Source organism: Apium graveolens, chromosome 3, assembly GCF_009905375.1.
Source record: "Apium graveolens cultivar Ventura chromosome 3, ASM990537v1, whole genome shotgun sequence".
Classification (NCBI taxonomy): Eukaryota; Viridiplantae; Streptophyta; class Magnoliopsida; order Apiales; family Apiaceae; genus Apium; species Apium graveolens.
This window is the reverse complement of record NC_133649.1, coordinates 193,686,193-193,711,304: the sequence shown is the minus strand read 5'-3', so window position 1 is coordinate 193,711,304 and position 25,112 is coordinate 193,686,193. Positions and strand designations below refer to the sequence as shown.

General features: G+C 38.9%; 2 protein-coding genes across 4 annotated transcripts; one reads left to right on the top strand and one right to left on the bottom strand.

Moving 5' to 3' along the window:
• Positions 1-2,369: 2,369 nt before the first annotated feature.
• LOC141713000 (uncharacterized) lies at positions 2,370-5,214 on the top strand. The gene is made up of 7 exons (XM_074516181.1): positions 2,370-2,524; positions 2,722-2,921; positions 3,028-3,548; positions 3,670-3,862; positions 4,048-4,112; positions 4,279-4,489; positions 4,683-5,214. Exons 2-7 carry the CDS (start codon positions 2,808-2,810, stop codon positions 5,031-5,033), a joined length of 1,455 nt encoding a protein of 484 aa, XP_074372282.1. The 5' UTR covers positions 2,370-2,524; positions 2,722-2,807; the 3' UTR covers positions 5,034-5,214.
• LOC141713001 (actin-depolymerizing factor 12-like) lies at positions 4,801-8,187 on the bottom strand. Of its 3 annotated transcripts, XR_012571755.1 has the most exons (4): positions 6,993-8,187; positions 6,190-6,449; positions 5,820-6,030; positions 4,801-4,936 (listed from the first exon to the last, which is right to left on the bottom strand). XR_012571755.1 is itself a non-coding variant. In XM_074516182.1 (3 exons), the coding sequence occupies exons 1-3, from the start codon at positions 6,993-6,995 to the stop codon at positions 5,880-5,882; spliced, it is 414 nt and encodes a 137-aa protein (XP_074372283.1). In that variant the 5' UTR covers positions 6,996-8,187; the 3' UTR covers positions 5,681-5,879. The 3 variants fall into 3 exon arrangements, 2 of the variants coding, with proteins under 2 accessions (XP_074372283.1, XP_074372284.1); XM_074516182.1 differs by lacking the exon at positions 4,801-4,936 and having other exon boundaries at positions 5,681-6,030; XM_074516183.1 differs by lacking the exon at positions 4,801-4,936 and having other exon boundaries at positions 5,681-6,030; positions 7,518-8,187.
• Positions 8,188-25,112: the final 16,925 nt, after the last annotated feature.

Sequence of the window (25,112 nt, the reverse complement as noted above, 5' to 3'; positions counted from 1 at the left end):
ATCGATTGATCTTTAAAAATGAGACTTAAGAACCCTAATTGGATAATTATAAGATTTTCTGATTTTTCTTGGATAATTAGAAAAATAAAATAAAAAGTTATGCTATTTATAATTACAGGAAAAATATATCCCTAAAATTAATTAATGGTATTTTTATCCCTTAATTAAAATAATTAGGCTCAAAAATAATAATTACAGGGAATAACTATAAAAATAATAATTTTAAATAAATACAATATATATGCCAAAAATCTCCAAAAATTATGAATGTCTCAAAAAAGCAAAAATAACGGATCTTCAAGATACCCTTGATTTTATAAAAATGAAAACCTGAATTTTGTGGGTTTTGACGTCCCGGTAGGTCCCGGTCCGTAAATTCGTAGGAAACCAAAATACTTTCTAAATTAACAATAAAACCCGAAAACACATATAACGTATTCAAATATAATGTCATTATGCCAAAAAATATATATCATCTACGATTTAAAATAAGATAATATTCACCTTACGCTAAAATAAAATTAAAAACAACTAAATGTAATTAGCTGGATCCGATAGATATAACGAGCATATTATTGATCTAGGCTAAAATCAAAATTAAATTCAAATTAAAGATAATTCTTATATTATTGATCCGAGTTAAATATAAAATTAAAGTCTACCTAATTCGGTGACATGTATAATGTAGGCTTAGAAGATTGTAATAAGATCCGAACCTAATAGCCGAAATATTAAAAATAGTGTATTTTGGACATTTTTTCATTTGTGTGTAAAATGTTTGGGTTTATATATCTACGAATTTTCTTTAATTTCTATGTTATATATACTATTTTAATTAAACGAAAATAGAGATAATTCTTTAATCAGTATAATAGCGCCAGGCTAAAATAAATCAATATATACCAGTCATCTAGGCTAAAAAAATTATATAATTGATTTATGATAAATCAAAATTAAAATAAGAAAATAATTAGACCAGTTAAAATAAAATAACATCTACTTTTATTCGGGCTAACATATTTTTTTTATCATTGGTACATATATTTTATCATTGATCCGTGTTTAAATAAATTAAACTAACTGAAATCTGAATATAATAAGTTGGATTTTGTCGGTTAAGAGACCAAAGATAATTTGTATATTATTGATCCGCGCTATAATTTATATTTTAATTAAAACATAATTATTTTTCGTACACACACTTATAAAATATCAGTAGAACTATACACTTCAATCAATACATTATTTTTAAATTGAAATATCATTAACTTAGACACCTATGTTATATTTATAATTATTAATAAATATATTATTAAAATTTTTATTTTAAATTTCAAAAATTATATAATACTAAAAACAATATGTGTCAATACGTTAATACAATAGTAATAGTTTTGTGTACTCTCTCGCAAGACCCTCCACCTTCTTCTAACCCTAACCGCCACACCTCCTTTTCCACTATTTCTACCCATTTTCATCTCCATCTCCTCCTATTAATTATTTTTTCTTCAATAAAATCGAGATTTGTTTTACAAAACTCGAAAAATATGTTAGAGTTCTTCACTTTAGTTTTCAGATCTATTTAAATAAGAGTTCGAATTTTATAATAAAATTCCGTCTTTGGATTAAAAATTTTTGGTCTAACAACATATTAAAATTTGGTGTTATACCTAGATCTTTGAATTTTTGGTTTTTTCGTTTTGTTTTGTTTAAGTTATTATTTATGTGTTTGATTATCTCGCTTTAAGCGATGTGCCTTACTTTGTGCGATGTGATGATTTTGTTGAAAATGAATTTGATGATGTATTGTGAGATCTGAATATCTCGCACCAACAACACTTTCAACTGGTATACGGTGGGTAGATAGCTGTGGTGAGTTTAAAATAATGGTGAAAATCGTGTGGGCTCACCTCTAACAAAAAATATTTATTCATAATACGAGGTCTCTAAACTTAATCAACTGAGTACTCTGAATATTGTACTATTAATGGAATTAACGTGAGAGTCAATTGTGAAACTAATGTTTTCAAGACATATTTTCATCATTTTTAATAATTAGAATATTTATATTCAGATTATTAAACAATCCGAAAACAAAACGGTTAATTAGCGTTATTTATTTTTCAAGCTGACCCCATTCAATCACTTTCAAATTATTAATGGAATTTGTTTTAATTTCGACAAAAAAAGAAGTTTTGTGTATGAACAACAAAAATTAACCATAAGCCGGCGCGTTCTACTTGTATTATGCAACAATTTCCCTAAACAAATGGATCGCACTTTGACTGACAGATTAGTCATTTAGTTTTTTTCTTCTTCTTTTAGTTTTACATTGTTGAATGCATGTCCTTAAGAAAAACAAACAAATCTGTAGATAATTTTCATGCTTCAGTTACTGAGTTTATTTGAGCTGAGACTGAAGCAATAACAAAAAGTTTTTAAAAACAAATTAAGACCCAAGGTAAGAAGAAGAAGAAGATGACGGACATACCTGTGCAAAAAGATGAGATCCTTGATGTTTCAGGTAATAATTTTGATTTTGGTTGTTAGGTGAACTTTATTTTTATATGTAAGTTTGTGTAGATTGTAGGCTCTGCAGGCCCTGCTCAACGTACTTAAATATACACAATCTGGTTTGTTTTGGTTGGATCAGTGACACATAATCCTGTTGATCTTTAAAACTAAAATTTAATAGCTTATTATAATGTTTGTTGTAAACAGCAAAGCAAAAGTAATATACATGTTTGAAATGAGGAAATCAGAGAAGCTGCGAGGATATCAGCTGTAACATTTTCCAGGAGGACAAAATGCGGTTTCCTGGGAGGAACTACGCTGTTAGATCTTCCCAAGTTTTTCTGTTTTTCCTTCTCCTTTGTGCGGCCATCTTCATCTCCCTTCGCTTTTTTCAAACCTCTAACTTTGTAAGTCCCCCCCCCCCCCCCCCTCATATTCACTAGAAACATAAACTATGTTACAGCTACGCGGACTATGTGGACCTAAACAACCCATTTCTTTTAATATCACTAGGTCAACAAGGTAATGGTGAGCACTACAAATTTCCCATTAAATTGTCCTGGTGGTAACAACAATAGAACCTGCCCAACAAATAGTTATATTGACCCTACCAGATTCAGAAAACATAGTGATCAAGGCCTCTCAACGCCAAGCTGTCCCAGTTATTTCCGCTGGATTCATGAAGATCTACGTCCCTGGAAAGAGACAGGGATCACAAGGGACATGGTAGAGACAGCTAACAGGACAGCAAACTTTAGATTAGTAATTCTCGACGGGAGAGCTTATGTAAAGACATATCTTAAGGGCTTCCAAACCAGGGACAATTTTACGCAATGGGGAATCTTACAGTTGTTAAGGAGGTACCCTGGTCGAGTTCCTGATCTGGACCTCATGTTTGATTGTGTCGACTGGCCAGTAGTCAAATCGGCAGACTATGCAGGACCTGATGTTAAAACACCACCGCCTTTGTTTCGTTATTGTGGCGATAGTGAAACACTGGATATAGTGTTTCCAGACTGGTCATTCTGGGGCTGGTAATTGTCTACATAGTTGTTCGCATTTGTATTTGTACTTGTGATTATGACTGTTTGCATTAAATCCGCACTTATGATTTCAATCCTGCATGAATTTTTTTTTTTTTTGCTGAATTTCCAGGCCTGAAACCGATATAGGACCTTGGGAGAGTTTGTCAGAGGAAATATTTGAAGGGAACAAGAAGTCGAGATGGAAAGATAGGGAGCCTTATGCTTATTGGAAAGGTAATCCAAAGGTCGCTGAGAAGAGGAAAGAGCTTCTAAAATGTAATGTCTCTGATCAAGAAGATTGGAATGCTCGCATATTCATTAAGGTACTACATTTCTATTTGTCTTCAGTTAGTAAATTCACAAGATATTTAATATGTGGTTCACAAATTTATCCATAGGTTCTTGATTGCCACTGTAACTTGGAGGTTAAGTCTTATTGGTAGTATGATCCAAATTACAATGACTGGAACAAGTAGGAACCAAGTAATGAATTGAGTTATATGTTCAGGACTGGGACAAAGAGCTAGAGCAAGGATCTATGCAATCAGGCTTGACGGATCAGTGCCAATATAGGTCAAATACACAAAACTAACTTGTTTCACATCTCTTTATTATATGTCGGCCAGTGTATTTGTTCCCTTCTCCATCTCTTCTTCTATTTCACCGTCCTGTATCATTTCTTTTAAGATTCAGTTTATTTTCCTGAATCAAATCATATTCTTGTCAATTCACATTGCAGATATAAAATTTATATTGAAGGATCAGCTTGGTCAGTAAGCCAGAAGTACATTCTTGCTTGTGATTCTGTTTGCTTAATAGTTACACCTCGGTACTATGATTTCTTCACTAGAGGTTTGATGCCAATGGATCACTACTGGCCCATAAGGGAAGATGACAAGTGCAAATCTATTAAGTTCGCTGTTGACTGGGGCAACATTCATGAGCAGAAGGTACCATGGCTGGTGGCACATAGCAAAGTAACTAAAAAAAATGTCTGGCATAATGAAACACTCTGCAATATATTAAACACAGACATTCATAATGAGGCTAGCCATCACCATTAGTCACTAGAAGATAAAATCTAGAGGTAGAAGTATACTAGAAATTGATATCGCGAGTAATGTTTATGGCATTGTATTGTAGGCGCAGTCCATTGCTGAGGCAGCACATAAGTTTGTTGAAGAAGATTTGCACATGGACAATGTGTACGACTACATGTTTCACCTGTTAAATGAATATTCAAAATTGTTAAGGTATAAGCCTACTATACCTGAAAACGCAATTGAGCTTTGTTCGGAGACAATGGCTTGTCCTGCGAAAGGCTTGGCGAAGAAGTATATGAGGGAGTCATTGGTGACTGCACCGATGGATAGGAACCCATGTACTATGCTTCCTCCCTATGATCAAAAAGGTCTACGTTTGTATAATATGGTAAAAGAAGGTTCATTCAACAAAGTTACAACTTGGGAAAATAAGTACTGGAACTTGGAATAAAAAACAAAGGGACGGCTCTGTTTGAAGTTGTACTCTATTTATGCTGCCATTTACCATTGTTGTATATACAAATTTAGATTCATTTGAATATCATTTTTAGCAGTTTGTAATTGTGAAGAAACTTAGATGGAACCATGGACATCGAGATCTTTTATTCACTATTATTTTTCTTCTCATTCTCCTCTTCTCCCCGATTCTATTGCTCCCCTAAGTTATAGTAATCTTTACTTGAGTTATCGCTTTCAATAACACTACTTTTCTGGCAGAATTAGCAGTTATATCATCTTTTTCTTGTTCCAATTGATTCTGAGGAGAGATTTGTAGTACTATTTATAAGGCGATTTTTTCTGTATGCATCTCATTTATTTCGCCATTTCATTCCTTTGTTGTTTTAATTATGTATTCTGGATGCTTAAAATGACAAATGCAGATCTACCAAGTTTGTTTAATTGGGGTTTTAGCCACAAACAACATAACTGATTAAAGGACGGTAATCTTGAGTTTTGTACATATTTTGTGGATTAAATTCTCTTCTAAACTCCTGGTATTTCAGGGGAGATTGTTAAGAAGGACTCCTTAATGGTTCATGACAGTTATTTAGCCAAGCAAGTAAACAAAGGTAGTATATGTGCACGAGTCGATGAGCCAATATCAAACTGTCTTGAACATCCGAAAATAAATTAATCATAATACCACATTAAATACACTACATGGTTTAGTATAGTAATCAACATAGGCAAAAAAGAAAGAAAGAAAAAAATAACAAATGTTCCAACCACAATATACCGCTAGAGTTGCATTGCAGCTGAGGGGTAAAAGTAAAAACTGAATGGTTCACCCAATAATTTAAATGGCGCGTCCTTTTATGATGTCGAGACTCATCTCGCTGGGGTCTGTGACTTGCAACTCAACTTGAATTCCGTCCAGCTCTCGCTTGAATCTATCCTTTGAGCTCGCGTACACCATCTTCATTCTCACCCTGGAGGTTTCCGGTGACCTAAAACAAGTACAAGTCAAATACACAACTTACCTTGGAGACTATTCATCATTAACGCAAAGTTATTTACTCTTCAAACTCTTGATTCTCTAGGTCTAACAGGTACACATATGATAAACAATGTTTCTAGTACTTTATAATCAAGTTAGTACTCATTACCAAGCAATGAAGAAAATCTTGCTTTTCTGAACATTCTCATTAGTAGTGAAATCATAATCAAATACAGCATAGCGGCACTCATCAGCAGGCAGAGAGTTGGTGAAATCCTCGTAGCTATCATTGGGGCTCCCGAGTTTCTCCACCACCACTTCCTGGTCCTCAATTTTGAAGATAATGTATCGGTAGATTCTCTTTGCTTTCAAATCCAAAAACTTGAGCTTACAATCATCTTCCACTTGCATTCCAGACGCAGCATTTGCCTACCATACACAAGCATTCTCATAGAACAGAAACCAAGTAGTAATCACTAATTTATACATTACATCCCCCATTCTGATGTTGTGTTGCATGCACTAATAATTACAATCTAGGATAATAGAGTATGTAATATAAATTTGAAAATCTGATAATGGCTGTGAACCTTACAATAACTAGCTTATTAAATCTGTCGCATGCATTTAAGTGCATTACAACAACATTATGATAAGGGTACCAATGATGTGTTAGCATATGGACTCGCAACAAAACTGTTTACTAATGTGACCCCCCCCCCGCGCCCGGTTAGATATGTATACTCTACACAATTTCTGAGGTAACATGAGTACCAAAATTCTTTAAAACAGACAAAGTTCTTGGATAACATCATATATATTGTAATTGCATGAAATGAGTTAAATTAAAATGCCAAATACATGAGATGAAGCAGTCAAGTGAAGGGAAAAAAAATGGGAATCTGATCCAAACAACAACATTTACATAATAGGAAACGATGCAAGCACAGATATAAGAAAGAAAAGATGTACCATGGTGTGTCTCTTTGTTTGTACAGAAAAAAGGAACAGCAGACTGGGCTTGTAAAATTAATAAAAAGAAAAGGAGGGAAAATGATCAGAAGAAGAAGAAGTGGAGAAAGGAAATGATAAGAGATCCTTGAAATTTGGGACGGAACAGGAAGACATGAGAGAGAGAGAAGAAGAAATTAGAGAGGAGTGGATTCAGGGATAAATATAGGGTTGAGATATCTCTACTTTCCAAACAATGCATGCTATTTTATCAATGCAACACTCAATGGAACCACAAATTTTACTACACTGCTCCTAATGCAAATAACAGCATCGATGTTAATTACTACAAAAAACATTATTTATTTATTTATTTATTTTTAATATAGTGTGTTATCATGCATCAATGACTATGTTCAACAAAAGTAATCCCCTCATATCAGACTGCAAAATCTTGCATTTACGAGGACATTGTATTTAACAAAAACTTTCAAGATCGCTAAGGCGAGTTGATTTTAATTACGGCTACTTAACAAAACCTACTACCTCTAGTCTTCATAATATTTTTTACTTGCTATGTCAAAGCCATTACACTCAAGAATTACAGCAGCAAAACCCATCCTTTACGTGACAACTGAACCAAAAAAGGGTGTTGTTGCCTCCACAAATTTAGCCTTCCACATACTCCTGCATCTTTTTACTTGTATAATTCACATCATTCTCATCCTGGATAACCACATTTAGACATGCTCTGCCATAATTCGTGTGGAGACGAGCACCAAAAATTTGACGAATAGATTATTAATGTACATAACTGTTGGGTATAATTCTAACTACACAGCAACAATGGGCAGTTATATATATATAATAACAAGAACATGACAAATAACCCAACTAACGAAACAAAACACGAAGGCAATAACAAACTATAAAGACTGTAATTGACAAATAAAGTAAAGAAAACTTATCTCTTATCGCTTTCCAAATTCTGATAAGAAGAAGAACACAACAGCTGGGTCGCCAAACCCTTCAAGAGGACTTGACTGTTCTTGAAGAGATTATTGCCCCCCACTTAAACTGTGATGGAATGCAGCAATATCACTTCCAGGATAAAACAGCAACAGATCAATCTGGCCACAGAACCAACAATGATCAACGACGACTCGCACCTGAGTTTGCCCAAAAAACCTATGCAACTCATATATGTTTGCGAGGTAGGCACCGAGACTTGTGTCATTTTTATCTCAAGTGTACCTTTCAATATATAGGCATCTCAAGTTACTCTTCTTCTATTATACTCGATGTGGTACACCAAGTAACAAAATAGAAAAAGTAAACAAAATGGGTTTTCCTTATTATTTATATTATATCCAGATTACTTAATATTAATATTATAAAATATATTCAGAGTATGATTAAAATAATCCTTACTCAATATATTTTATATTAATAATTAAATAATCAATATAAATGTAATAGAAAAAAAAATATAAAAGTTCCCACTAGCACTAGGCTACACAAGCATTCCACTTATGCTAGTAGTTGTAAACAACACTAACACAAGATGCTATATAAACTCAATATCTTTCTTTTACAATATCAATGTGGGACAAAATCCCCATAACCCATTTCAAACAAGCAACTTTGTCTCAATATATTCATGGATTCCATTAAGAAAATATCTTAGATCCAAATATGAAAGTTTAAGTCCTCATATCAAGGAACAACCTCCAAGTGTTAGTTTCCGGAAATCATATCAAGAACATGTATAAAATATGCCTCAAACTTTCCATTTTCTAACAATAACAAGAACGCAATTTACTCTGTTAAAGTGGATTTTCAACAATGTGAATTCGCATTCCTCTTACTAGTTTGAAGATGGTATCAAATTCAACTGAGAAGATGTTCAGAAGCATTACTGAGCAATTCACTGCTCTGTCTCGCAGGAAGACTGTCCTGCATTGGCACAGTGGCAGGCAGTAACATTAAGGATCTCGTCTTTTTACTACCTTGAGTATTAAGATGTTACAACAGATGAGGAAGATTTCGGCCATAAATATGAAGTCGAAGGATCTCCGGAGTAGTATATTCTTAGCTTGGGTGTAGTTTCTTTTGGTTACAGAATGACACTTGTTTGAGTTATTATAAAGGGATTGTTGGGGGCCTGTTTGAGGTTAAAAAAAATATAAGTGTAGTATATCATTATTTTTTGATTAGAGGAGGGTTGTGTTAATATTTATTAAAGCAATGACAAACAACAAATGTTCAGGGCCAGATGTGTTTTCAGTTGAATTCTATCTAGAATCATGGAGTGTTGTTGGAAATGATGTCACGAAAGAAATCCTTTACTATTTTAATTCTTTGAAGCTTCCTAGAATTATTAATGCTACTGCCCTTGCTTTGATCCCCAAGCATACCTCGGCTACTTCCTTGCCTAATTATAGACCTATATCTTGCTGCAATGTAATTTACAAGTGCATTTCCAAGATGCTTGCAGCACGTATGGAATCTATCATGCCTAGCATAATCTCAAAATATCAATCAGCTTTTGTTCCTGGCAGACTTATAGGTGACAATGTTTTGCGCATCATAATTATGACTGGAGAACCTAAATGTGCCATAAAGCATGATCTGAGGAAAGCTTGTGATACTCTAAACTGCAAATTTTTGCATAAAATTTTGGCATCTATGGGATTTCCTCTGATTTCCATTAATTGGATAATGATGTGCATTACAACTTGCATGCTATCTATCAAAGTAAATGGTGCACTTGAAGGTGTTTTTGCAGCAAAATCGGGTTTAAGGCAGGGAGATCCTATCTATCCATACCTCTTTGTCATTGCAATGGAAGTTCTGAGCTCTTTCCTAAAGGAGACCTTTACAAGCAAGAAATTCAAATACCACTGGAAAGCCTCGTCTCTCGCTATCACCCACCTAATCTTTGTTGATGACATCCTTTTATTCTGCAAAGAAGAGAAGGAGTCGGTGATTAATTACTCTCATGACAGGAGTCCAAAAATTCTTTAACTACTCGGGTCTTTAGGTAAACTCTGAAAAAAGTGTATGTTTCTTTGGTAATGTTAATGAGGATACTATCGATGAAATTACCTAGTTTACTGGTTTTAAAAGAGCCTCTTTCCCGGTCACTTATCTCAGACTAACGCTCATTACTTCGAAATTGAAAGCAAAAGATTGCCTGCCTCTAGTGACAAAGATTTGTGCAAAGTTTGAAACATGGACTTGTAGGTTTCTTAGTTATGCAGGAAGACTACTTCTTATTAAAGTGGTTTCGTTTGGTATTCAAAGTTATTGGACCTCACATCTCTTCTTGCATATCCTTATAATCAAGGACATACAGTCAAAGTATGCTAAGTTCTTGTGGGGAGGAGCTCCTAATGCTTCTGTTGGTTTCAAAGTAGCATGAAAGAATGTTGCCTTCCAAAGTGTGAAGGTGGGTTGGGCATCCGTGATTTATGTAAATGGAATCAATCCTCTACCATTTTTCAATTCTTGAGACTGATTCGAGGTTCAAGTTCATCACTCTAGATCACTTGGCTGCATGGTAACTTTACGGCAAACAAGTCTTTATGGACAATGAAAGTGCCTTATAATGCCTCGTGGTGTGTTGACGGAGGAATCTGGTAACAACAAAGATTGAGGTTTCTCGTCGGAATTAAGATCTATGACGGTGGTTCTTCGCCGGAAAATCAAGCGGTGTGTGGCGGTGTATGATTGTTTTAGGCTGAGATTGATCACAGTAAGTGGTGGCTCCCTTATCAGCTCTCAACTTCTTACCCCTCTCAACGTGCCTACGTACCCTTTATATAGGGATTAAGCCTTACGTAATCTTGGGGAACAAGAAATCTAATGGGTTTAGACTTCTTATTCCTAGGCCCGGTAGAAACCCATCCAGAATCCATCTTTCGCTAGCTTTAGGAATGTCCAACTATGAGGCCCAACCGCAAAGGCCCAAGACTCGTCCGTAATCGTAGGACTTCAAAGATAGTGCATCTCCCTGCGCAAGGATAACACTCCGCTACAGCTATCTCCCTTGATTAACAGACGCAGGTATAATCACGGTTCACCCCAAATGCCGGACGCGTCCCTGTCCCCCGAATGAGGATAACCCACCAGATAACAACACAGGTGATCCCAAGCTCTTGGGTGCAAAGTGCAGGATGACTCCAAAGTTCTCCAACGAGGACACCCGTTGAATATAAGAACAGAGTTCCCAAAGTACACACCAATGTTAACCCCACATCCCCAACAAGGACACCCGTTGAATACAAGAGGAGGCCTTCAATCATCAGGCATACCCCTAGATGCCTTCAAGCTTTTCACGGGCATCCCCCTCCTTGATCGTCTCAAGGAGGGCATTCTTCAAAGAGTACCTACAACAAATACGTTAGTAGAAATAATCATCCATTACTCCTTTCCATGCGTGCCTTGTCCTGAGTTCTCCTCACGAGAATGCACTGACCACACTGATAGGGAGTAAATAAATCCTGATTACGTAATTAATATTGCATTGATTATACGTGAATTGGGCTATAAGGCCCAATAAGAAGATGTATGACATTCAGACCAAAAAGGTTAACACATTGATCAGGCCTGATGGATCAGATCAGGCTTGATGGAACAAAGAAAGCCCAAAGCCCTGAATATTAATTAATTTCGTAATTAATTAATAAGGGAGAAAAACAACTATTAAGATGAGTCCTGGAGGGGATATAAATCCTTGTAGATTGGCCTCCAAGGAACCTCATGGATAAGAAATCAGCTTCCTACTTCCTAGGACTCCAAAGTCCATTCTAATTCTGAGACTTGACTACCAAGTCTCCTATACCAAGTCCAATTCAAGGACTCCCAACATCTATATAAGGGGCCTCACCCCACAAATCAGAACTACGTTTTTTGACTTGATCCTTGGCAATCAGCAAGGTACGTAGGCATCTTGTTAAGGCAAATTGAGTCACAAAACACAAGAGCAGTCAAATAGAGTCTCGAAGCTCACGTTCCTTAGTAATAAATACAACAATCATATACCCTAGTTTTTAATCCATAACATTTGGAGCCGTCTGTGGGAAAGTACAACAACCATGGCGAGAACACGGAGAACAATTAGAGCTCTTGAGGAAGGAACACCATCGGGGACAACCCAAGTGATTTCGTCAACCGTGGAGATACCTACTCATTCAACTTATGCAGCCACCCAAGGAGAAGCCCAGATAGGGGTAACTGAACCTCAACCACAAGGGACGATTCTCTCGTCTATTCAAGGTACGAATCCTCAAGTTCAATAACTACATGCACCTGTGAATTCTCGACCCATTGGGTATGAGTATTCAACTGTTGTGACTACTAATCCCCCATATGGGATGTCCCTTTACCCCGAGGTTGGAGGAAGCGGACATGCTGGGCAGAGTTAAGCACGAGGGCGATCGCCCCCTATATACGTGGTTTGGCTCCTATACCGGAGGATCAAGAATTATCTGACCCTTATACTGAGAGAGACTCCGAATCTTCGGATGATGAAGTGGCCCCAAGAAGGAGGCGCGCTGGAAAAGAACCGATGCCTGATGGTAACCAGCGTCCTAGGAGCACCCAAGGGATGAATTCCCAAGAAGTGCAGGAAATGATCAGGGCTCATGAGGCTGAGATTCAAAGGCTGAAGCGCGACTTGGAGGTGCACCAGAATACCAGACCCTCACTACCTCCAAGGGGATGAATCCTCCCCCTATCATAGACCTGGATGGTCCAATACAGAGAAGGACTATTTTCCCAAGGGCTGATCCAAGCAATCTTCTTCCTCTTGAAGATCCTGATGATCCTACTCCGCCATTCACTGAAGAAATAATGAATGCCCATATCTCAAGGAAGTTCAAGATGCCCACTATCAAAGCTTATGATGGCACGGGAGATCCCGCTAATCATGTCAGGACATTCTCTAATGCACTGTTGTTGCAACCCGTGAATGACGCTATTAAGTGTCGGGCCTTTCCTCAAACCCTGTCGGGAATGGCTCAAAGATGGTATAGTCGTTTGCCCCTGAACTCTATCGGGTCCTTCAGAGAATTAAGTCAGGCTTTTATTAAGCAGTTCATTAGCGGGATAGTGCATGAGAAAAGTTTAGCATCCCTCATGAGCATTATACAGGGAGCGAGGGAATCCTTGAGAGAATACCTGAATCGTTTTATAAAGGAGGCTTTAAAAGTACCAGACCTTGATGACAAGGTAGCCATGATAGCACTGCAACAGGGAACTAGGGATGAATTCTTCAAGATGTCCTTGGCCAAACGCCCCCTTGAAAGCATGTTGCAGCTCCAAGATAGGGCCGGGAAGTACATCAAGGTGGAAGAGAGCATGCGAAAGACCGTGGTGAGTAATGAGCCCGCTGGTGGCAAGAAGCGGAAAAATGACCTGGAATATACTGCTAAGGACAAGTATCCTAGAACTGAGCAAAACTCTGATTCAACCCCTAAAAAGGGAGGACCTGGGCAAAAGTTCACTGAATACGCTAAGCTAAATGCTCCTAGAAGCCAGATCTTAATGGAAATCGAGAAAGATCGAGATATTCGTTGGCCTAAACCCTTGAAGGTCGATCCTGCTAAGCTAGATAAGAGCAAGTATTGCAGATTTCACAAAGATGTTGGTCATGACACCGATGAGTGTAGACAGCTGAAAGATGAAATTGAGTTCCTCATTCGAAAAGGAAGATTGAACAAGTACACTGGAGAAGCAGGGGATAGGAATAACAATGGAAGAAAGAACTTTGAAGATCGTAGGAGGGACCAAGACGATCAGGGGCGAAATCCCCAACCTAGAGGGCCGGTTATAAATGCAATTTTTGGAGGGTCGCGACCTCGAGGGCCTGTGATAAACACGATTTTTGGAGGACCAACTGCTGCTGGATTATCCAAGAACTCCAGGAAAGCGTATGCCTGAGAAGTTATGCATATTATTGGAGAAGCTCCGAAGAGGGCCAGGACGGAAGTAACATTGGCTTTTGATGATTCTGACCTAGAGGTGTGAAATTTCCTCATGACGACCCGCTGGTCATAACATCAGTAATAGGAAACAACCCGGTGAAGAGGGTCTAGTAGATAATGGTGCTTCAGTGGATATCTTGCTCCACGACACCTTTTTAAGGATGGGTTATAATGATTCTCAATTAACCCCGAGTGATATGCCGATATATGGATTTGCTGGAGTAGAGTGCCCCGTGGAAGGGATAATCAAGTTGCCAACAACAATAGGTCAGGAACCAAGGCAAGCAACACAGATGTTGGACTTTGTGGTGGTGAAGGCTAGTTCAACTTATAACGCTATCATGGGAAGGACAAGGATACATGCCTTCAAGACCGTCCCTTCATCCTACCACTCAGTTATGAAGTTTCCCACCCAGAATGGAATTGGAGAAGAAAGAGGAGATCAAAAAATGGCTAGGAATTGTTATGTGGCCTCTTTGAGGGCAGATGGAGTTGGGGGGCAGGTTCTTCCTATTGAAGATCTGGATATCCGAGAGAATGATGAGAAAAGAGGAAAGCCAGCGAAGACTTGGTTTCGATTTCTTTAGCCCCCGAGAATCCTGAGAAGGTGACTTTCATTGGAGCCACACTCGAGAAGCCCCTTAGAGGGAAGTTGGTGAAATTTTTGCAAGAAAATAGTGATGTGTTTGCATGGTCAACAGCTGATATGCCAGGCATAGACCCGGAACTGATTACTCAAAAGCTAAATGTGGATCCAAATTGGAAGACAGTGAAGCAAAAGAAAAGAAGTTTTGCTCCAGAAAGGCAAGAAGCTATAAAACAAAAGGTTGACAAGCTCTTGGAGGCTGGTTTCATTGAGGAGATACAGTTTCCGGAATGGTTAGAAAACCCTGTAATGGTGAAAAAGGCCAATGGAAAATGGAGGATGTGTGTATACTTCACTGATCTAAATGATGCATGCCCTAAGGACTGTTTTCTGTTGCCAAGGATTGATACTTTGATAGAGGCTACTGCTGGGCATGAGATGCTGAGCTTCATGGATGGATTTAGTGGATACAATTAGATCAAGTTGCACAAGGATGACATTCCAAAGGTATCATTCATCACTGACTTTGGTGTTTATTGTTATCTTGTTATGGCATTTGGTCTCAAGAATGCAGGAGTCACCTATCAAAGGTTGGTAAATAAAATTTTTAAGAATCTTATTGGCAAGACTATGGAAGTCTATGTTGATGACATGTTGGTCAAGAGTCTAGTAAAGACTGATCATATAACCCATTTGAGGGAAGCTTTCGAGGTCCTGAGGTACCACAAGATGATGTTAAATCCTACAAAGTTTGCCTTCGGAGTAGGATCTGGAATTTTTTTGGGATTGATGGTCTCTAAGAGAGGGATCGAGGCCAACCCCGATAAAATAAAGGCAATATTGGACATGGAGCCACCAAAAACTATCAAAGATGTTCAAAAGCTCACTGGAAGAGTTGCCGCGTTGGGACGATTCGTCTCCAAGTCTGGGGATAAGTGTTTGTCATTTTTCAAGTCATTAAAGAAGGTTAAGGATTTTGTATGGAGTGAAGAAAGCCAGAAGGCATTCGAAGAGTTAAAGGAATATATGGCTCAAGCTCCGTTGTTGGCCAAGCCAGCTTTGAATGAGGTTCTATACTTGTACTTGGCCATTTCAGAAAATGTCGTGAGCGCTGTGTTGGTTAAGGAGGAACTGAAAATCCAGAAACCCGTATACTATGTCAGCAAAATTCTGCACGGAGCTGAGTTGAATTATTCAACCATTGAGAAGTTTGCTTTAGCCTTGGTAATGGCTTCAAGAAAGTTACGTCCTTATTTTCAGGCTCATCAAATTGAGGTTCTGCAAATCAGCCCTTGAGAAATATAATTCATAGTCCCAAGGATAGTGGGAGACTGATCAAATGGGCAATAGAGCTGAGAGAATTCGACATCAAATATAAACCACGAACAGCAATAAAAGCCCATGCATTGGCTGACTTCATAGTGGAATGTACCATACCCAACCAAGAAGTTGGGGGCAGGAAGATACCATACATCAAGACAAGGAAGTTGATAAGGGGACAAAGAAAAGGATGATAATGACAAGGAATATTGGGTCTTCTATTTTGATGGAGCATCAAAAACAAATTCAAGTGGAGCAGGTTTGGTTTTACAAAGCCCTGATGGGTTCTTGATTGAGTATGCCATAAAGTTAGACTTCCCGACCACAAACAATGAGGCAGAGTATGAAGCTCTGATAGCTGGTCTTGGCTTAACAGGAACGCTTAGAGTCAAGAACTTAAAAGTTTGTGGAGACTCGAAGCTGGTCATATCCCAGGTAAAGGGAGAGTTTGAGGCAATGGATGATACGATGACTAAGTATGTCTGCCCAATAAGGGCTGTGATGATCCAATTCGATGAATGCCATATTGAGCACATTCCGAGGGAGGAAAATGCTAAGGCAGATGCATTATCAAAGTTTGCTTCATCTGAGATAGAGGAAAGTTCATGAAGTGTATACTTCCGCGTTCTGAAGACACGGAGCATTGATGTTAAGCTTGTAGCTCCTATAGGTCTGGGGATATCATGGATAGATCCCATTAAGACTCATATTCAAACTGGATGGTTGCCAGACGATGCTACTGAAGCACGAAAGTTGACTGTTCGAGTACTAAGATACTATTTGATAGATGGGATTTTGTACAAAAGATCTTTTGTGATTCCCTACTTAAGGTGTCTCAGGCCCGATGAGGCACGCTTGGCTCTCTAAGAAGTACATGAAGGCATATGTGGGCAACACTTGGGGGGCAGAGCGCTAGCTCATAAGATAACTCGTTTAGGCTTCTATTGGCCAGAAATGATGGCTGATGCCAAAGAGTATGTGAAGAAGTGTGACCACTGTCAGAAGTATGCATCTGTCGTTAGACAACCCCCCGAGATGCTGACCTCCATCAACTCGCCCATCCCCTTTGCTATATGGGGAATGGATATACTTGGGCCTTTCCCCATGGCCACGACATAGAGGAAGTTTTTGATTGTAGCCATTGACTATTTTACTAAGTGGATTGAAGCCAAACCTTTGGCCAAGATCACAACTAAGCAGGTTGCACAATTCCTGTGAGAAAATATCATGTGCCGGTATGGAATTCCCCGCATCCTAGTCACTGACAATGGAACACAGTTCAACAATGAGGAATTCAAGAAGTATTGCGAGGAGAGTGAAATTGAATTACGATTCACCTCTATGGCTCACCTACAAGCCAATGGGCAAGCGGAAGTGGCAAATCGAATAATCTTGGATGGACTAAAGAAGAGGATCGAGAAGTCGAGAAATAACTGGGTGGATGAAATACTCCCAATACTATGGGCTTATAGAACTACTTGTAAAGTCACTACCAGGGCCACTCCCTTCATGTTGGCATATGGAGCTGAAGCGGTTGTTCCTGTAGAGGTGTCACATTCGTCTCCTAGGATTCAAGCCTTTAACGTTGAAGAAAATGAGGAAGGGAAAAGATTAACCCTGGATCTAATTGATGAAGTACGAGATGAAGCACATATGAAGATAGTGGAATATCAGAAAAAGGCTTCATTCTACTACAATCTAAGGGTTAAGGAAAGGTTCTTCAAGCAAGGAGACTTAGTCTTGAGGAAGGTGGAAGCCTCTGGCGTTGGGCAGAAAGGAAAGCTTGCCCCGAATTGGGAAGGGCCGTACAAGGTTAAGAGCGTTCAAGGAAGGGGAACCTACAAGTTAGAGACTATGGATGGTTTTGAAGTCCCGAGAACTTAGCATGCACAAAACCTGAAGGTTTACTATGTGTAAATCAGTTGAGTACAATTCTCACTTGTCAAAACGACAAGTAGGTTGAAAAGCACCTTGAAGCTTTGCTTGCGTATGATTTTATATTTTAATTCCAGTAGGATTTACATTGTCGAGTCATTATTGTTAAGGATCGAACCCATGCTATGTAAGGTTTTGGAAAACTAGACTTCGTATTAATGAGTTTGAAATTATTTCAACCTTTGGATATTTAAGTTGTGATAATACTTTGTGTGATTTTAACAAAGATCATGTTTTGATCATTGAAAGAAGAAGACTTTAAGAATTCTTTTATCATAAGGAGTGCTTGTTGCACAAAGGGCTAAGTAGTTCAGGTCATTTAACGTTAAAAGCATAATAAGTGCTGGACAGTTAAATGAGAAAGGTATGAAGAAGAAATCAACATAAATTAACCCCAAAGGGTAATAAGTTCTGGGTACAAATGAAAGTTCAACAATAAGTTATGAATAACATTATAAACTAGAAACACTACTCCTCCATGTGGGAGCCTTCATTCTCCTGCTCCTTTTCAGCACCATCCTTTTCAGCATTCTTCGCGGGAGAAGTAGGAGGAGAAGTAGTGCTAGGATCCAAGATGCGATCATCCTGCTGAGGGGAGTTGAAGAGGGCATCTATGTTGTCCTCCCTCTCAGCCTGCTCAGGACTTATAAAGTCCTTAGGGTCGACTAAGCCCTGATGCCTCTCATAAACCACCTTCACAGCCGCATCCCATCCCTGGGTAAACTGTAGGGAATAAAGTCCCTCATCATAAATCTCCATGAGATTCTTGAATTTATCAGAATCCATGTAATCATCAATGAGTTTTTCCTTATCACTCCTAAGTTTCACCAGCTCAGAATGAGCCTTAGATAGCTCCTACTTCTTCGTGTCCAGCTTCTTCTCTAGGACCTTAGCTCTCTCCTCCCATTTCTTCATCTCCTTCTCAAACTCATCGGAGTTACCCTTCCATGACCTAGCCTGATGGAGGGCCTCCTAGAAGTAGGTGTTACTCTGCACAAAGAAACATGAGTTAACACAAGTTCATTGGAAAACAAGAAAGTTGGAATTTAAAAAGAAAGAGTAGTATGTTACCGCAGCTTGGGCCTGAGAACCCAGAAGCTCGATGGTCTCGATGTCACTCCCCGTGACGATGTCAGTGAAGTCATGGGGAGTGATGGAGTGGTACAACCAATCCTTAGCATGTTTGGTGGATCCAACCACCGTGTCACTTCTCCTAAGGCCCCAGTTAGGCCTGAAGGAGTGTGCCTTAAGTGGAGGATCCATATCATCCCCCAGCTCCACAACAGGGACGTGAGGCCTAAGGAATGCGGGAGCATCGGGCTTACCGCTATGATCTCTGTTTGGCTTGGCCCTCTTCTGGTGGCCCGATTCCCCCTCCTTAGGCCTGTTGATATTATTAATGGCCTCACAAGCTGAAAGAAAAAGAAGAAAGAATATTAAACTCCAGGAGATAATAAAGTTGCAATAAAAAGGAAAAAAGAAATAGCAGCACAGTTGTAAGTTTACCCTTATCACTGGCCTGAGAGAGACCAACTTTCTTCAACGAGAACTCCTCTAAAAGACTCCAAGTATATGTTTTTTCGTCATCTGAAATGAGGGTTTGATAGGCCACCTCCTCCTCATCAGTTAACCTGGTGCTACCAGGACTACCGTCTGACACTTTACAAAAGGGCCTACGGAAGAGTGTGGCCCAATCACCCCGGCCCAGGCCAGCCTAACAAACTCATGCCTCCATTTAGGGTTGTTCTCAACTATAGAGTTACTATCAAAGATATGGGGAATTTTGGGCCTTTGACAGATTAAAACCCAGCCCGGTTGACCCATGGAACTATTGTAAAATTGGAAAACTTTCCTAAAGATAGCTACGAAAAGGGGAAATTTATTTCTAAGACACAGAACCATAAAACAAATAATATTCCTCCATGCGTTAGGGGGGAGTTGACAAGGATTGATTTTTACGTCTACAAGCAAACGAGGAATAAACTCATGGAATGGAAACCTAAGACCCGCGGTCAAGGCTCCTCGATAAATAAACAGAGTATCGCCCTCCCAGTTACATGTCCTATCCCCAGGGGTGGCTGGGGTAATTCTAAGATGAGGTGGAAGTCTAGACATGGTGTTCATGGACTCGATTCTACCATCTAACTCATGAAATATGTTACCATGGTTATATGAATCTAATTTAGATAAAGAGGGATATTCATCGCCTCTAGAGTTTATCATATCGGTTAAGGAAGTATACGAAAATTGGATTTGAATGGTTGTACCTCTCTGGGAAGTGTTCATCTTCCCCAAACGAGCTAGGTCGCGATCCGCCATTGATATTCTTCGGATGAAGGCTTGAAACCAAGAAAAACTTGAAGGTGGTGGAGCTGCGGTGGCTGAGGTCGCCGGAAATTGCCTTTCTAAGAGAGGAACCTTGAGAGAAATTTGAGAGAGTTTTTGAGAGAAAAGTTGAGAAATGAGGAGTGAAGTGAGGATTCTCACTTCTCACTTCTCTTATATAAGCGAAAAGCTCGGAATACGAGGCATTTTAAGGCCCATGCAGCAAGGCCCAACTTGAGGAAAGCCCATTATGGAGAAGTGTCAGGAATATTCTAGAAGCACGGATGGAAACTGAAAGGTCAAAAATCGACCAGAATTTTGAAAAAATGATTCGATCAGAGTCCTGATCGACAAAGGGCAGGAATCCTGATCGAAATTTCATTCGATTAAAAGGGTAAAAAGCCACTTAGTTCGATCAGAGTCCTGATCGACAAAGAGAAGAACCCTGATCGAATTTTCATTCGATTAAAAGGGTAAAAAGCCACTTAGTTCGATCAGAGTCCTGATCGACAAAGAGAAGAACCCTGATCGAATTTTTATTCGATTAAAAGGGTAAAAAACCACTTAGTTCGATCAGAGTCCTGATCGATAAAGAGAAGAACCCTAATCAAATTTTTATTCGATTAAAAGGTAAAAATCCACTTAGTTCGATTAGAATCCTGATAGAAATCGATTAGGAATCCTGATCAATTTTGTATAAATCCTGATCGAAGATTCCATCGATTAGAATGGTGTATTGAGAGCTAGTTCAATCAGAATCCTGATCGAAATCGATTAGGAACCCTGATCGATTTTGCATAAATCCTGATCGAAGATTCCATCGATTAGAATGGTGTATTGAGAGCTAGTTCGATCGGAATCCTGATCGAAATCGATCAGGAATCCTGATCGATTTTGCATAAATCCTGATCGAAGATTCCATCGATTAAAGTGTTGTCTTCTGAGCTAGTTCGATCAGGATCCTGATCGAAATCGATCAGGAATCCTGATCGAAGATTCAGTCGACCAGAATAATAATATCACAGTAAGTTCGATTAGGATCCCGGTCGATTTCGACCAGGATTCTTGATCGATTTGGTATGAATCCTGATCGATTTTAAGCCAAGAAATTAAGGAAAAATCCCAGAATTGAGGGAAAAAATCCAGAAAAATGGGGAAAAATCCAGAAAAATTAGTGAAAAATCCAGAAAAATAAGGAAAAATCCCAGAATTCAGGGGATATTCTGGGAAATTAAGATAATTCCTAAATAATAAGGATGAAAGCAAATCGTTGTAAATATGTAGGTCGCTCCACACTTTACGCAAAAACGATACCCTGTAAGGGAACAAGTAAACTTAACTTCTGCGAAACCTTAACTTCTGCGAAACCGAGCCACTGTTTCCCAAAAGTTGGGGGGAAAATGATAGGGAGTAAATAAATCCTGATTACGTAATTAATATTGCATTGATTATACATGAATTGGGCTATAAGGCCCAATAAGAAGATGTATGACATTCAGACCAAAAAGGTTAATACGTTGATCAGGCCTGATGGATTAGATCAGGCCTGATGGAACAAAAAAAGCCCAAAGCCCTGAATATTAATTAATTTCATAATTAATTAATAAGGGAGAAAAACAGCTATTAAGATGAGTCCTGGAGGGGATATAAATCCTTGTAGATTGGCCTCCAAGGAACCTCATGGATAAGGAATCAGCTTCCTACTTCCTAGGACTCCAAAGTCCATTCTAATTCTGAGACTTGACTACCAAGTCTCCTATACCAAGTCCAATTCAAGGACTCCCAACATCTATATAAGGGGCCTCACTCCACAAATCAGAACTATATTTTTTGACTTGATCCTTGGCAATCAGCAAAGCACGTAGGCATCTTGTTAAGGCAGATTGAATCACGAAACACAAGAGCAGTCAAATCGAGCCTCGAAGCTCACATTCCTTAGTAATAAATACAGCAATCATATACCCTAGTTTTTAATCCATAACACACACATTGGACGCGTCCTAAGATATTGGGCGCGTCCTGATCTCCATGAAGCCTGTATTATTTTATCTATAAATACCTCTCACAGCATTCCACGGTGACAGGACGCGTCCTTAACCTCTAGGCGTGTGCTCTTATATTCATTATCAAAGGACCACATTTACTAAATACTTCCACCATAGTGGACGCGTCTTCTGTTCCTGGGCGCGTCCTAAACCAGACAGATGCTTTCAAACCTCCTTACCACAAAAGTAACCTTAATAAACATTCCCACGAACAGTGGGCGCGTCCTACTTACATGGGCGCGTCTTCAACCTTCCTTGCCAAAGGATCACTTGACGAACACTTCCACCAAAGTAGAAGCGTCCTACAGATTTGGGCGCGTCTTCAATCTCTTTTGTAACACAACACCGAGTTTGACCTTAATTAATCCGCATTTGACCCGTATTGATCCAATACCAAATTTTGGGTATAACAACTACCCCCTAAATTCCACTTGCAGTTGAAAACAAAATTGGAATTTTACTTAAAACCATAAGCAAAATTTTGGATTGCCTTTCCGTTAATCATCAGGATGCGCCCTCCAACCTAGACGCGTCACAACCTTACATCCCAAAAACTAACCGTGCGTGACAGCTGTTTTGTACACGTCATTACCAATCCCCTATAAATACCCTCAATGAAATTCATATCATCATTATATTCTCTCAGCAACCGCCGTCACCATCGTCCAGACAAAAACTTCAAGTTCAAATATCCGGCTGTAGCTTCGCTTATTTCTCGATTTTCTCAGCTCAATCGAATCCCCAACTCACAAGGTACGTGGATCTTTCATTGTTTCTTAATTTCATCGAACAAATCCTTCGTAATAGGTAAAAACCGTTCGTACACTCCGCTTACCCACGAACTGTTCTTCATTTTTTTTATTGTATGCATATGTGTATCTATCTGTAAATATGCCATATTTTGCTTCTTTGATCTTGAATTAAATGTTTTTAGGGTTTAAATGAATTTCCCCCAATCGATTAAAATTTCACTGTGTTTCAGCTCTAGTGGACGCGCCATCCCTACAGGGCGCGTCCTCTTGTTCGCTCAAGCTGACTGTCATAAGCTGTTAACATAGAAAAAATAAACGTGTCATCAGACGTGGACGCGTCTTATGCCATACCTATTAACAAAATTTTCTTCGTTAGATTTTCTAGGACGCGTCCTCATGCTAATCCTTCTTTTCCTTTATTTTTTATTTCCCTTCTGTAAAATATGGATGCGTCCTCAAAAACTTTTTCCCTTCTTATTTCAGCTGGAGGACACGTCTTCATCTTCTCCATTCCACCCATTCAAGGTCCTCAACAAACGCATAGGGGTCTATTCCCCTCCACCACTTTCTTTCGATCCCCAGCCATCTGACTTTCATAGGACCACTTCATTTCTCGAAGCGGAATCACAAGTTTTCAAGGAGCTTAAATCCAAAAATTCCATCACGTCAAGCTCAAGTGACGAGTCCATGGACCACATTCCTTTAAGTACAAGGAGTAAAAGACTAAAATACAAGAGGACTTCTCTAGTCAAGACTAGCTCAGCCATAAAGGATTGGACCGACGATGAAGTTATTCCTACTTCTACTCATCCACCTTCTTGTGTAATTGTCTCTGAAGACGACGCGTCCACATCGCAGGGTGCGTCACTGGCTCAGGACGCATCACCACTTATCATGAGTGAGTTTGAAAAGAGGGTTCCTAACCCTGAAAATATCCTATGTCCCCTCAGAAATCCGATCCCCCTTAGAATATTGGGAACCTTCGGATGTTGGAGTGGATTTTGATTGGACAGAAGTTGATCACCACACAGAATCAGAAAAAATGCTCGGAGAAAAAGTGAGAACAAGCTAGCTTGCGTAGCTCTTGACTCCACTGTGACTGACTTGGAGATCCATTGGTACATGAAGTATTATGACATAGAGGGAATTTGGGCACGCCCTTTTCAAACAATAAGGCCACACATCTTCAACATTGGAAATCAAAGGATCCCCAGAATGGTGCTTACACCAAAACTGATTTCTCTAGGCACGGGCGCGCCCTTACACCCGTTCATCAAGAAGATTCTGAGATGGTATGACGTAGCCCCTATACAACTATTACCTAACTCCTACAAGCTAGCTTGGACTTTGTATATGATGTGCCATAATCTTGGATTGGGCGCGCCCTCCATGAAGGAATTCAACTTCTTCTTTATTATCGGAAAATCCATCACAGGCTATCATTTCCTTGTGGTCAACAAATGGCTAAATAATAAAGGATTCAACGAGGGAAAGATTAGCCACGAACGAGACTGGAAGGAGCCATTCTTCTATATTTTTTATATAAAAAGAGCCCGTGTCCATTTTAACCTTGAGCCAAGTAAGTTTTAACGCTTGGACGCGTCTCATTGTCAAGACGCGTCCTCTTTCTTTTTTCACACATCGTCGTATTACTTACTTTTCTTTTCTTTCCTCCTAGACAAAAGAACTCAAAGAGAACTAAAAGGAAAAAAGAAGAAGAGAGAATAAAAAGGCTGTTAGGAATATGTGTATTAGTTTGATGATAAGTTAAGCAAAACACTTAAGTAGAAATCTAGTGTTTGTAGCCTCAACGGATAAGACCATCTTGGCTATCCGTTAAAGGAGTAGCCTTACTTAGCATTAAGTTTGGTATTGTAGCACATTTTACTCTCTGGTTTCAAGCTGTAATTCTTAGATGTTGTTAGGAAATAATCAGTCATGTTGACTACTAATGGATGTACAAATAGGAGGGCTAATTGTAAATATTTCATGCCTTGTAATTTTGTATAAGTGAAGAAGTGTCAACGGATATTGAAGACCTTCAACGGATAAGAAACAAAGCTTCAACAGATGTCTCTAATGCTTCAACGGATAAATATCCATCAACGGATAAGTGCTTCAACGGATAAAGTTTCAACTGCTAGAGCATCAACGGATAAAGCCATCAACGGATGAAAGCTTCAACGGAT